Source organism: Brachyistius frenatus, unplaced genomic scaffold (assembly GCF_029030835.1).
Source record: "Brachyistius frenatus isolate BFR_SWC_R1_liver_20210118 unplaced genomic scaffold, ASM2903083v1 Contig_35, whole genome shotgun sequence".
In the NCBI taxonomy this organism is placed as follows: Eukaryota; Metazoa; Chordata; class Actinopteri; family Embiotocidae; genus Brachyistius; species Brachyistius frenatus.
Genome location: NW_027210634.1, coordinates 3,624,017 through 3,637,488, shown reverse-complemented (window position 1 = coordinate 3,637,488; position 13,472 = coordinate 3,624,017). Strand labels below are relative to the sequence as shown.

The window sequence follows — 13,472 nt, the reverse complement described above, 5'->3', positions numbered from 1 at the left end:
TCACAGGAAGTGATTGCATATTTATTCCTTTATCAGGAAGTGCTTCAAAAATGCATTTTTCTTTGAGCTTTTTCTAATTCCTGCAACATTACGCAAAAACAACTCACTTTAAACTCCGAAATTTACATCGTGAATTTTTGTGGAAATCCGCCCCAAAGTAAAAAAAAATTGTATCTGCGCCTCCCCCCTCCCCCCCCCCAAAAAGGTCAGCGAAATTCCTGGAGGGACTGAATAAAAGCTCGTCTGATCGGTCCAGCCGTGACGCGCCACTCACCCCCGTGCTGACTAACGACAGCATGATCCTCTCGTTGAGCGCCAGCGTCTCGCCCTGCTTCATCTTGATCCTCTTCTTGTCCAGACACTTCATGGCGTACCTGAACGTTCAGAGCACACGCGTGTCACACGCAGGCGGGTCACAGCATCGCTCCTTTCATAATCTTTTTTTTTTTTTTAAATTATTTTTCCTTACATCTTCCCCGTGTCGGCCTTCCTGCAGCCGTACACCTCTCCGAAGCCGCCCCTGCCGATGATCCGATGAACGCTGAAGTCGTTCATGGTGAGCTGAGGGGAGGAGAGCGGCGCGGCGCGTCGGCGAGGACATAAGACAGAAGGAGGGACACGTTGTTTAGATCAGGGGGTCAGAATCGGGACCCACGCGATCCAAAGCCGCGCAATTTAAAAAAAAAAAAAAAAATCTGCAACGCTTCATGCACTGCTAAAAACAAGAAAATCAAAACAAGTGCAACAAAGTGGGCTGAAAAACACAATGACATAAAAAGGCACTTTTCTTTAACCGTGTTAAATGTTCTGTAGACTTCAAAATAAAAAGTTTGACATTTCTGTTGGATTTGTCTGTTTGTTTCAGATCCTTTTCGGGTCTTTATATTACATGCGGAACCTCCTTCAGAATAATCGTATTTTTTTGAGTTTCCCCGTTGAATCACTGATCCGGTTTCAGCTGTCTGAACAGCATCGGGTACCCTGCGGACGGGAAGTGACGACGGATAAATCGGCTACTTTTAATGTGAAAAATTTAAACAAATACAGCCTAAAGCATTCTGGGAAGTGGAGTTCCAGTAACTTTAAAAGCTGGTACTCACGTGGATGTTGAGCTCCACGTTCTTCCACTGGCAGAAACGCGTAAATTTATCACTGAGGGACACACACACACGGTTTAATATGAGTTTACAGTATGAGGTAGAAGAATAGTGAAACTCCTCCTCCTCCTCCATCAACTCCTCCTCACCTCTCGATGAACTTCTGGAAGATCTTCCCTCTCAGGCTGTCGCAGATCTCCACTATGTACGGCTGCAGAAGGACACACACGCACGCACGCGCGCGCGCACACACACACACACACACACACACACACACACACACACACACACACACACACACACACACACACACACGTATATAAACAGCAGCTCAGTGCTCTGCAGCGCATCACTGTCTGCTCTCCGCCACCACGGCAACGGCCCGATAAAAAAGAATAATCTCCCTGCAGACGTGTGTGTGTGTGTGTGTGTGTGTGTGTGTGTGTGTGTGCGTGTGACTGGATCCCGAGACTCCTAAAGTCCATTTGACGACTACAAACTTTCACGTCTTTGTAAAACTGGCCTCTACGATCCGGATCAGGTCTTCAAACCTGAGGACTAAGACGACGTGCAGGGGAACACTGGGGAACACAATGAGCGGCCATGTTGGAGTCTAAAACAGGAAGTTGTTGATTAGATTTAACGAGCTAAAAGACGGCTCCTGTCCCATGTTGCTCATTATTTCAGTTTCCTGGGAGGAAATTTCAGCTTCTTAACGCTAAAGGTTTTAATCACCGTCAGGACGAATGCGATGGTAAAAATAAAGATGGAGTCGGCGAGGCGCACCGGACAGGGATCCGACGCGGAATAAACTCCACATGGGAACAAGAAACAACCAATCACGTCACACAAAGTTATTTCCAACCAATCACACGACTTTAGGGAATCTCTTAGGAGCAGGATCAAGTGAACGCACCACATGGGACGGTTTGGACCTGGAAGCAAGCGGCGACCAACAGTGACGTCGAGTTTGTATTCTGTCCCGACGCCATCTTGCTAGTTCGGAGCGGTTTGGAGCAGGAAGTGACCATATTTGGACGAGCTTGGGGGAGGAGCGAGCGGTGGATCTGACTCGAATCTGATCGGAGACCCGACGATACTGCGTCCCGCCCACCGATAGCTGTAACCTGACTGCACCACAGGCCTGTCAATCAAACAGACCCCTCTCCCAAAAAGCATGTCTTTTTGAGGCTTATTTTCTAATTAATGACGGATTATTTTCAGATGGACCTCCAGAAAACTAATAAGAAGGAGTGACTTTAACTAACAACACCGAGATAACTGGTGGGAAAAAAAATGTATTGACTTTATTTTTCAGATCTGGAAGCTACGAACACTTTTCTGGGAGGCTTCCTGTTCGTACCACCTGAGCGTCGTCATGAACTACAGCCGTGTTTCTTGTGCGCGTGCTGGTGCACGCGTGTGGAGCCGTGTCTTACCTGGAAGAGAGTCGGGGGAACCTGCTTCTTGGCCAGGTGACTCTGAACGTGGTCCACTGCTTTCTTAGAAAATGGCTGAGAGGAGGAAGAAGAGGAGGAAGAGGAGATAAAATGAAGGCTCATTCAAAATGCAGCTTCACCCATGATTTCACTTCTGTTTTCCGTCACATCAGCTGCTTCCAAAAGCACGGCTCATATCTGTGTGTGTCTGTGTGTGTGCGCGTGTGCGTTTGAAATAACTTCCTCCCTTCGCTCTGCCTTTGCTTTGCATCGCAGATTGTTGTCTTGCGGGACAAATGCTGTTACTCTGTGTTTGTGTCGAATGCGGACTCTTTTAGGGAAGCCTCCAAAACACACGGACTTGAGGTTTTTTCCCATCATGCCTCTGGGCTCGACTACGTACAAAGTCTTGAGACAGAATCGAAACTCCTCCGTCACTAAATGACGTGTAGGATTCTTTTTGGACTAAAGGGGATCTAAGAAATCACATTTCTCACATTATTTCAGTCTTTTCTTTTTTAAGAATTTTAATCAAGTACAAAAAAAAATTAAAAAAATAATAGTGAGTATTAGTAGGTGATTTTATTCCCCAGCCTGTGTGTGTGTGTGTGTGTGTGTGTGTGTGTGTGTGTGTGTGTGTGTGTGTGTGTGTGTGTGTGTGTGCCATGTGCCTCAACCCAGAATGCATCGGTGCGAAGGTGCGGCACCCTCACATGTGAACAGGACAGGAGCTCCTTCATGATGTAGCCGTCATAGATCTGCCGGCTGCGGCTCAGCCTCTCCTCCTCCGAGTCCAGCTTCTCGTAGTCCTTAATCTGAAACAGGAGAGGGAGAGGGAGAGAGAGAGACGGGTCAGCTCGCCGCCACGGCAACCGTTTCCTGGGTGGGCCAAATCTCACCGAGCGGGATTACAAGGGCCTAATCTCCCGCCCATCCCATGATGCCTCCTAATCCCGCGCAAACAAAAGGGGGACACTTACTTCTTCGTAGAACTTGAGCTGTGGCACGGCCTCGTCGATCTCGTTCATGCAGAAGTCCTTGAAGAGGAGGAAGCCTGGAGAAGAGACGGGAGGGAGCGGTCAAGAGAGGCAGCGACAAGCCGGAGATGCTCTACTGACGTGACACGCAGAGACCAGAGGACACAAACACAGCAGCGACTCTCACACCGAGCTGGAAACAAAACAGCTCGCTCGTAAATTAGAGAAATAACGTAAATATACAGGTGGACCCCAACGGGGTGGGGGGGCCTACAAAGAGCGTCTTTTCAAATTAAAAGCCCTCCAGTTTCACACAGCGTCCGGCCACATACTAGTTTACACTTAGACGTGTTTTTTTTTTTACAGGAAGTCGGGGGGTTTCTAATCGAAGGGGAAGCACTGGATTTGTTTACTGAAAATCTTATGTTATAATGTTTTGTTTGACACTTTTCAAAGTAGTGCACGGCGTCAGGGAACATACGTGCAACTGTAGATACAGAAGATACTCAAGACGAGCCTCTTTTGACCATCAGCGACACCTAAACTTTCTCGCCGGATGACGTCACGTTCTTCAAGTCGTGTTGTATTCAACAGTTCGGTGGAATGAAGGAAGCAGAGGTAGAAAACTATCGGGGATCCGGCTGTCAATGACGACTGTGATCACAATTAAAGAAGAAACGGCTTGGTACAAAAGAAAGACGCTCACAACTCTTTCTGAGGCAGATATGAGAAGCGGGGCGGGAGGAAGTGGTCATGTGAGCGAGAGAGAGAGAGACACACACACACACACACACACACACACACACACACACACACACACACACACACACACACACACACACACACGGAGGTAAAAACAACTGTCGCATCACATGAAACAGCTCCATTTACTGTAGCAGCCTAAATAACCGTCTGAGGGTGTCTTGTTATTATTAGGGCCGCTAATTCTTCGCACACACACACACACACACACACACACACACACACACACACACACACACACACACACAAACAAATGAGAAGAAAGAAATCTGACGACGTGTCGTCAAATCTCCACTCAACGAAACATTATCTGAAGAAGAGGAGGGGTGGGGGATAAAAATAAAAAAAAACACGTATCCACGCTTGCTTGCAGAAGAGGAGACCCGTTGTTGCCATGGTAATTGCCTCCGTGGCTACCGGCTATGTGTGAACAAGGGTGTGGAGGGAGAGAGAGAGAGAGAGAGAGAGAGAGGAGATGTTACAGCAGACTGTGGCGCTCCGTGGGGGGCCATCATCGCCTTCACTGGCGATGTCTCATGTGCTCACCGGCGGTCACCACAAAGACGTCCCCGAAGGGGAAGGAGACGGACAAAGAGGGCCGAGGAGCGGCATGTTGCATGACGCTCGGTGTTTGCGTATGCTCTTTGTGGCTTTAGCCGATTAGCATCGGGTATTAGCAAAAAATAGACGGCTAACAGGATCTCATTTCCTGACACGGATCACACGGTGGTCACCCTAACCTTCTCAATTGTCCTGGAAGACAACGTGATCCGAGTGTTTACCGATTAACCGTCCTGGGACATGTCTGAGACGCGTCTCTAAAGCTTTGTTCAGACTGCCAGAACAAATCAGCTTCTTGTTGTATCCAGGTGAATTTAGGACGTCTGGAGAGTGAAGAAAACAACAACAACAACAACAACAACAACAACAACAAAACCCTCATTTGGCGGTTGGAAATGCGATTCTAGTCAGAGTGGACGTTTTTGCCTCTATGGAAGACAACGAGGACAACAGTCCGTGGACGGACGCGCAAATAAACCCCCTGCCGTCACTTTGCTTCCGCGTCGGAAATGCCGCGTCGCCGGCGTAGCTACCTCGTTACCACGGCAACCTGTGCAGAAAGGAGTCTGTCCGAAAGATCCGATCTGAGAAACAACTCTGATTCACCTGCAGTCAAAACAAAGATTATTTCCTAATGATGCACAAACAGGAAGTGGAAGTCGAGATCGATATCTTATCACTCACAATAAAATATATATTGATATACGTTTGACTGGAAGTATGATACATATATAATGAGTACAGCAGAAAGTCATTATATTGTATACACAATCTGAACTTACTGTTGTTGTTTACAAACTAAAGAGAAATGTTTGTTTCATTATTACTGAATATTTGAAGTTACCTTTACCCTGACATAGAAAAAAAAAAAACTACAACGCTTCTTCTGTTGCAGTTGTATGTTCTCAAAATCCATAACTAAATATTTTCCTGTATTTTTTTACGATATCATGCAGCATATCGTTTGATTTTAGACCCATCGACCACAGTCTCCTAACAGACAGACTCAGGCTGTGGTTCTGCTTCTAGCTCTCTGATTGGACAGAAGACAACCCCGCCTCCTCATCTGCAGACCGTACGGTGTACCACAAGGCTCCGTTTTGGGTCCCGGTTTGTTTGTATGCTGTATGCATTTCCATTGGGGAGTTTTAAAAGGTGTGTCTGACCACTGATGAGCAGATAATCCTTTAAGTATGATTGATCAAAGCCTATTGTGTTTTTTATGTATTTATTTCACCCACTGAGACCAACGTAAATTCATATTATCAGACATCCTCTGCTTAAAGAAATGATATCTACCAATTCTTTAATTGTTTTGACTCGCCTGGACTTTGATAATCAATCCTTTATGACACCTTTTCAAGCAAAAATGCAAGTAATGGTTCCAACTCTGAGTATTTTTTTTGTCCGTCTTGTGTCATAATAAAGTGAATATCTTCAGGTTTTGGAGAGTTGGTTTAAATAAAAAAATAAAAAAAATAAGTCTGGCTCTAAGAAAACTGGTAAACCAGGAAGATAATCAGACGGTTAATCGATTGTGGTACTTTATATAAAAAAGAAAAGAAAGAAAGACTTCTTATTGAAATATACGCAGTCTTTGCTTGTGTTAAAGGTCTGATTCTGGACACACACACACACAAAAAAAAAAACAGGCCTCTGCAACAGTTTAGCTCCCCGAAATCTGTCACGGAACAAACAGAAAAATGAGCCTCTGAGCTTCTATTAAGTCTCTTTTGTTTGAATTTAGTGGCGTCTGATTCAGCTGGAAGCGCGCTTGCAGCAGCAGCAGCAGCAGCTCGCAGCACGAGCAGCCATTTGTTTTGGGCCTCTCGCCTGCTATCATCCGTTCTCACTTCTTCCCCTCCGCTTTATCTCCGCTTTATCTCCGCTCCAGACGCGATGCATCATTTCCCCCTCCGCTGCGGCGCTGACACCGAGCCTCGCACAAAGAAACGGCCTCACATGCGTCCACACATGGCGTGTATGTACACACGGGCCCAGCGCACAGGGCATCCTTGTTTGCAGAATGGGTGCTACTGACAACTGACAACCCTCCACCACCACCACCACCACCCCCCTCTTCCTCCTCCCAAAACACACACACACACACACACACACACACACACACATACACATCTTTTCAACAGCAAGAACTAAACGTGCGAGAGAGGTATTATGAGAGAGGGGGGGGGGGAAACGACGGCCCTTACATCACCAAGACTCAAGGATTAACCTTAATCGCTGAACACTTCAACACTGCCCAGCTAATTCGACAAATGGCCTCTTCCGCAGAAGTCACACAAAGACACACACAGAGAGAGAGAGAGACACACACACACACACACACACACAGAGAGAGAGAGCGAGAGAGAGAGACACACATGCACACCTCCAGCTCAAATCAGACGTGAGTTCCTCTGAGCTTTGTCTCATTAGCGAGATCACCTGAACTGTCTAAAAATACTGAGCCGGCTCCGTCTGACAGCCGACCTCTGTCTGCCGCCCACCCGCGTAAACACGGCAACAGTTGGCGGCGCCGCGTAGAGCGAGCCGAGCCGGGCCGGGCATCCATGTTGCTCCGATTCACTGCTAACCGGGGTCCAAATCACAGCTGATACGCGAGTCAACTCAAAATGATTTCCATCCTGCATTTTCAGGAGGTTCACCTAAAAAAAAAAAGTAGAACCACGATTTATTTTTTATTTTAATAGAATTGAGATCACGATTCTCGCGGTTTGTTTTCAGTATTAATGTTTAGTGCACTTATTCACCCGACCGAGAAGAAAACTAATCTGAGCCCCTGTAGTCCAGCAGGGAGCGCTTTGGAGAAGCGTTGGTTTGGACCCGCGGGTTTCTGCGGGTTCATGAGATATTGTGACGACTGTTGGACAGAGCCTGGTTCCAGAAGGAGCTTTATATGAGCAGGACACAGTTTGAAAAAAAAAAAAAAAAAAAAAAAGGTATGAGGTCTTTGTGGCTTGTGTCCCGCCCCCTCCTTCATTGTGATTGGACGACTGGGTAAAATGTGACGAGGCACGACAAACGGTTTTATCAGCACAGTTTATCATCGCTGACGAGACCAGACAGCGTTTTTTTTGTTTGTTTTGTTTTGTTTTTTTAAACTAATACTTTGTCGAATGATCACAGTTTCCGGTAGTTTTCCTTGCAGCTGCTTGCGGTCCTACGAGCCGCATGCAGTTCTCAACGGGCGGGCGCGACACCGCCGCATCGGCTTCGGACGACAGAAAGGAAAACGCTCCTATTTTAAATGCAGCAGCTTCATGAATCTGAACAGAAAAACAGTCCAGTTCAGTCTCCCGTCTTCTTTTACTAAACACAAAAGTTTTATTCTCCTTACTGCTGGTCTCTGCTGCTCTGCATCACATGGTGTAACGCTGGGCTGTTATTGGTTGAGGGAGAGAGCAGGAGCGCTTGTTTTGATGCAGCTGATGTCCCCGTATGAGACTACGGCAGAATCTTTGGCATTTAGGAAGGAGATCTTATAGCGACAAGAATCTAGATTTTAATACGATTAATCGTGCAGCCATCGAGACGCAATTGCCTAAAGAATTTTCATTTCTTTACTAAATTCTTTGTCATTTCGGGCAGCAACTAATACTTATTTTTCCATGTTCAATTCATTTATTTACCCTAAATGAAAAAGAGAAGTATCTGAGGAAGTTGGAATATTTATTAGTCGATTCATTTTCTGTCAATCGGTAACTGAATATTAACTACTTATTTCAGGTGTAATCAAAGTGAAACAGAAGATTTCAGCTGATTCTGCAGGGTTACGCTCTGCACGCTGTAAATAAAGTCATCTGCTAATAGTAAAGCCACTTCCTTTATGATTCTGAGATCACATTAACGTCATGTTTACAAGTCCCTTTGAATAGAAAGGCGCAGAGAAGCCGCCGAGGCAGGCGCGAGGCTTACGTAAGACACCTTCGCCCTGCAGCGTCACGGGACTGTTTGCAGAACTTAAAAACAAATAAAAGAGGAGCGGATGTCTCGTCCTGGATCAGCAGCGACTGTTTACAAGAGGCTCGACAGCGTTTGGTTCTCGCCAGCTGAACACGCTTGCGAGAAGCTAACGGCGACGTATGAACACCCTCATTTACGATAGAAAAAAAAAAAGAAGGAGAAGAAGAAGAAAAAGAAAAAAAAAAAAGACGAGACAAAACAATCCGCAGAAAGCCGGGTTCCTACGGGAGCTTTACAAGCTGACGAGACACACAATAAAAGAGTGAGAGCATATGGAGAGCGTGTGCGCTCGGGCCCGCCTCCAGTCGGCTTCACCGCATCCAACCTAATACACCAGAACCGCTACCGTCCCATCGCTACAGACTGGATCAAACCGGCACCTTCAATCTGCCACAATCTGGAGGGGAAGGGGGTGGGGAGGGAGGAGGAGGAGGGGGGGCAATACAGGTCAGGGGAAACAATTTAAAGCGGGCAACAAAGCGAAAAGCTGACATCTGTTTGTGTAACTGTCGAGAGGAAACGCCTGAGCGAGCCGACCTGAGCACGGAGGCAACTGCATTTTACCCACAATGCAACGCTTCTTTCTCCGACACTTTCACTTTGCGGACTCGCAACTTCCCCAGACTTCACGGAGCCAGTTTCCACACGTGCAGCGGCGCCCTCCGACACCTGCAGACACGCTTTGATGTGTTAAAATCTTCTTCTTTTTTTTTTTTAATTAAAACTCTTTAAACGCCGGCTCCGGAGGACGGTGTTGTCGGAGCCTGTGAGTCACACCAGCATTATAAACAACAACAACAAAAATCAATGATTTTTTTTTCTTCTTCTTCCCAATGTGAAATCAATTCACGTCAAAGCAACGGCGTGCCGATAGCAAGATCACCCACCCGGGGGGGGGGGCAAAATAAATCAACTGTGGCGGACCTCTTAGCACGAATTCACACCAATCGACTGAGATCAAACTGTTTTAGCGGAGCTGTTTAAACGCCTTGTTATCGGAGCTGAACACACTGCAGCTTTTACACTCCTGCGAAACACAGGGGGGACTGTCACAGATCCGCGGTGAAACCCGACGTCCTGAACGGTCCGGTTGCCGTCTCCGACTGTCCCGATGGCACTCGGGCTCGCTGGCTTTGCCGACTAATTAACCGCCACGGGACAGTTTTAGATTAGCTACGGTGGGCTGGCTAGCGCAAGCATTCGCAGCTGGCAGCGAGGCTAGCAGTTTTAAACTCGCACAGTCCGTGTGAGTAACCAGGAAGTGGCAGCTAAAGTGTGCCAACCCCCCCCCCTCCCGGCCATCAGCATTAAGCGCTACAACGCGCTGTCAACCTCAAAGCCGAGGTCGTTCCGTCTCCATTTACATCTACAAAGTTCTGGTTTCCTGTGTGATACAAAACAAATGTCACAAGTCGACACCACTCGTTACGCCTCATTTCTGAGGTTACAGAAGTGAGAACGTGTCTCTTTAAAGAAGCCCGAGACCGGGGGGGGGGGGGGGAAACACGACGCGGGTCTGACGCTGAAAAGGTGGGAAAAAAACAACAACTGAAAACGGCAAAACAACAGAAGACAAAAGTCCGGTGACGCTGAAGAACTGCGTGGAGCCGCGTTCATCCGTCGAACACGCTCGCGCACCGAGTCGGCAGCAATCAGCAGGAAGTCCAACATAAAGTTTTACAGGCAACTGTTCAGATCACGGATCGAATAATTCATGAAGCAAAGACGACAAACGTCCAACGCTTCCAGCGTCTCCGAGAAGTTTGACGTCTAAAATCCCAGTAAACGTTTTAATGCAGGAAAAAAAAAAAAAAGGGCTGGAAACTATTTGTGGATGAATACAGATAAGAATTGGATTATAAAATCAATAGTGATGCTGCACCCTGAAATAAAATGAGCGGCCTCCAGCAGCGGCTCCACAGAACAGACCGTCTGTGACTGTAATATAGAATACAACGACTACGTCAGCCTTTCAAAGTAAGAGCTGTCGATGCCGTTTAATTCCTGTTAATTCAACACGCGGGGCCGGCTGTATGCACAAAATCAAAGTGCAGCCTCTTACAACTTGACCTGCGTGTCGACTCATTTTAGCATCCAGTAATACGTGATCACTTTCTTCGATAATAAGCATTGAAGTACGACGTTTGATTGTGAAGGCGGCTTTGTGAGTGATAGAAAGAGAAGCGGGGCGGCAGGATCATGGACATTCGGTGTTTAGAAGCCTCTGATGTGAACACTGTGAATCACGGTGGATGAAAAAAAAAAAAAAAAAAAAAAGGACAGACGTGAGGAGGACTGCAGGCATGTACAGTCTGTTGACACACACACACACACACACACACACGCACACAACCTGGCCTCCGGGAGAGGAGAGCGCTGCATTCTGGGAAAACGGGAGCTCTTGTCCTCTCTGCCCCCGCCCTCCTCTCTCCGACTCTCATCACCTATTTCATTCCTCCTTTAATCAATTTCATTTCTCCCCGTCGACGAGCAAATGCAGCAGTTCTGCCCGGGGTTCCCGTGGCAACCGCAGTTGCTAGGCAACGCACAACTCTCCATCATCCATTCCAGAAGTCTGACAGATGGAGACGGGAGAATGCCAAGGCGAGAGTGAGACAGAGAGAGAAGAGAGAGAAAGGAAGAGAGAGGAGATGACGCCGAAGAAGGAGAAGGAGACGAAGAAGAAGAAGAAGGAGAAGAAGAATGAAAAGAGAGCAGGAGCAGCGCGGCGTTGATGCAACGCTGATAAAACACTTCCAATCAACTCGTCAACGATCCTCCGCTCAAACAGATCACGTCTCTGATCAGGTTTCAGCACATCAGTCCTACAACAAAGCCGCTCCACTCATCCTTTTAAATGGGCTCATATCTGTGCAAGTCAACTGATCTGATAAATCTGGTGAATAATAAAACAGCGAAAGACATCAAATATTTACTCTGTCAACTTATTACAACAGTCGTGCATTAATATAATCCACATATCATCAAACTGTAATGCAGGACTGTCACGAGCCTCCATCAACAGGGATTCGGCATCAAAGTTCCATCTTCGACCGACACAAAGGAATCAATAATTCAGATTTCCTTCTTTTTTTTTTTTTTTTTTTAACGAACTGGGTCTTTAATCCTCGGTGAGGTCGTCACACGTAAAGAAAACATGAAATACTGCGGTTTTAAATAGGGACCACGGCATCAAAACAGAGCGATGACATAAAATGATAATGATATGAATGAATGATAATAAAATGCATCTTAATACCAGTGAGGACTTAAGGATCATTTTTGGTCTTATTTATAATCTTTTAACATGACAAAACAAGTTTTAGGAGGACTTTGGTGAAGTGATAGTGGAGGGAGGGGGAGGAAGAGTTATTGGACTAAAGATTTTTATCATGACAATGCCCTAAAAAAAAAAAGAAAAAAAAACAACTCACCAATCCAACTCACTTTCGTGTTAAATTGTGAATTCTGACGTGAAACACATCGGATCAGGACTCGGTATTAAAAGGACTCGGATCGGGGACATAAAACCCGATCAGGACCTTCCTACATGAATCCATACGTTTGTATCAAAAGCGTTTCGAAGGCGACGCGGTGGGCGGCACAACGGCTATATTTAGAGAGTCCGTTACGTAACGGGTCATCCGGGCCGACCCTGACCCTGTCTGGCCCCCGTGGACTTCAGGAGGAGTCCACTCACAGAGGACCGGGGGACGAGAGGAGGTCCTCCACCGTCCTCCGCTGCTCTGAGACGCGGCGGATAAAATAAGACCGCTGACGGTCACCGGATCAGGACGGGCAGCAGACGCGTGGAAGGACAGGAGACGTATTGAGAGACAGCATGGACGGACAGCAGACATTTGGAGAGACAGCGTGGACGGACAGCAGACGTATGGAGAGACTGCATGGACGGACAGTAGACGTATGGAGAGACAGCATGGACGGACAGCAGACGTATGGAGAGACAGCATGGACGGACAGCAGACGTATGGAGAGACAGCATGGACGGAGAGCAGACGTATGGATGAAAAGCAGACGTATGGACGGACAGAATGGAAAGACAGGAGACGTGCTGTTCTCCTCTGGATCTCTCGTTATCATTATTCTCATTATAAAATGTGACTTCGCTGTTCGTCCGTCGCTTTGTCGAAACATTCCAGCAGCCGTCGACTTGACGACCTTGGTTGCCATGACAGTGAACGAGGCCCGTCGAGCTGAAGGACGCGGCCGGGCCGAGAGAGCTGCTACGACCGCTGACGAGAGCCGAAGCCCTGCGAGGCGGCTCGGAGACATGTTGTCTGCACGGAGCCCGGAGAGACCTCCGTCCCCGCACATCTCAGAGACACGGGGTCAAACTGCCTGCAACCCACCAACACGTGTGTGTGAGTGTGAGTGTGAGTGTCTGTGTGTGTGTGTGTGTGTGTGTGTGTGTGTGTGTGTGTGTGTGTGTGTGTGTGTGTGTGTGCGTGCGTGCTTTCTGCTTTGTGCCATATTTCCACAGATTTCCTTCTTCCTCACAGTCTAGACTGAAAAAAAAAACAAAAAAAACAATCACATTTTCTGACGGAAGAAGTTGTAAAGAATCTTTTTGAGTGTCGGTGGAAGACGGCAGGTGTCTCGTTTAAACCGGCGTTTAAATCACAGACTTTATA

General features: G+C 47.1%; 1 protein-coding gene across 1 annotated transcript in view; it reads right to left on the bottom strand.

Moving 5' to 3' along the window:
- grk3 (G protein-coupled receptor kinase 3) overlaps positions 1 to 13,472 on the bottom strand; it is a 51,043-nt gene that overhangs the window by 20,275 nt on the left and 17,296 nt on the right. The window contains exons 3-9 of the mRNA XM_069701060.1: positions 3,517 to 3,590; positions 3,250 to 3,351; positions 2,537 to 2,611; positions 1,247 to 1,308; positions 1,101 to 1,152; positions 470 to 561; positions 275 to 374 (exon numbers count right to left, since the gene is read on the bottom strand). Of these exons, the coding sequence (XP_069557161.1) occupies positions 275 to 374; positions 470 to 561; positions 1,101 to 1,152; positions 1,247 to 1,308; positions 2,537 to 2,611; positions 3,250 to 3,351; positions 3,517 to 3,590 (557 nt within the window). The remainder of the gene's footprint in view (positions 1 to 274; positions 375 to 469; positions 562 to 1,100; positions 1,153 to 1,246; positions 1,309 to 2,536; positions 2,612 to 3,249; positions 3,352 to 3,516; positions 3,591 to 13,472) is intronic.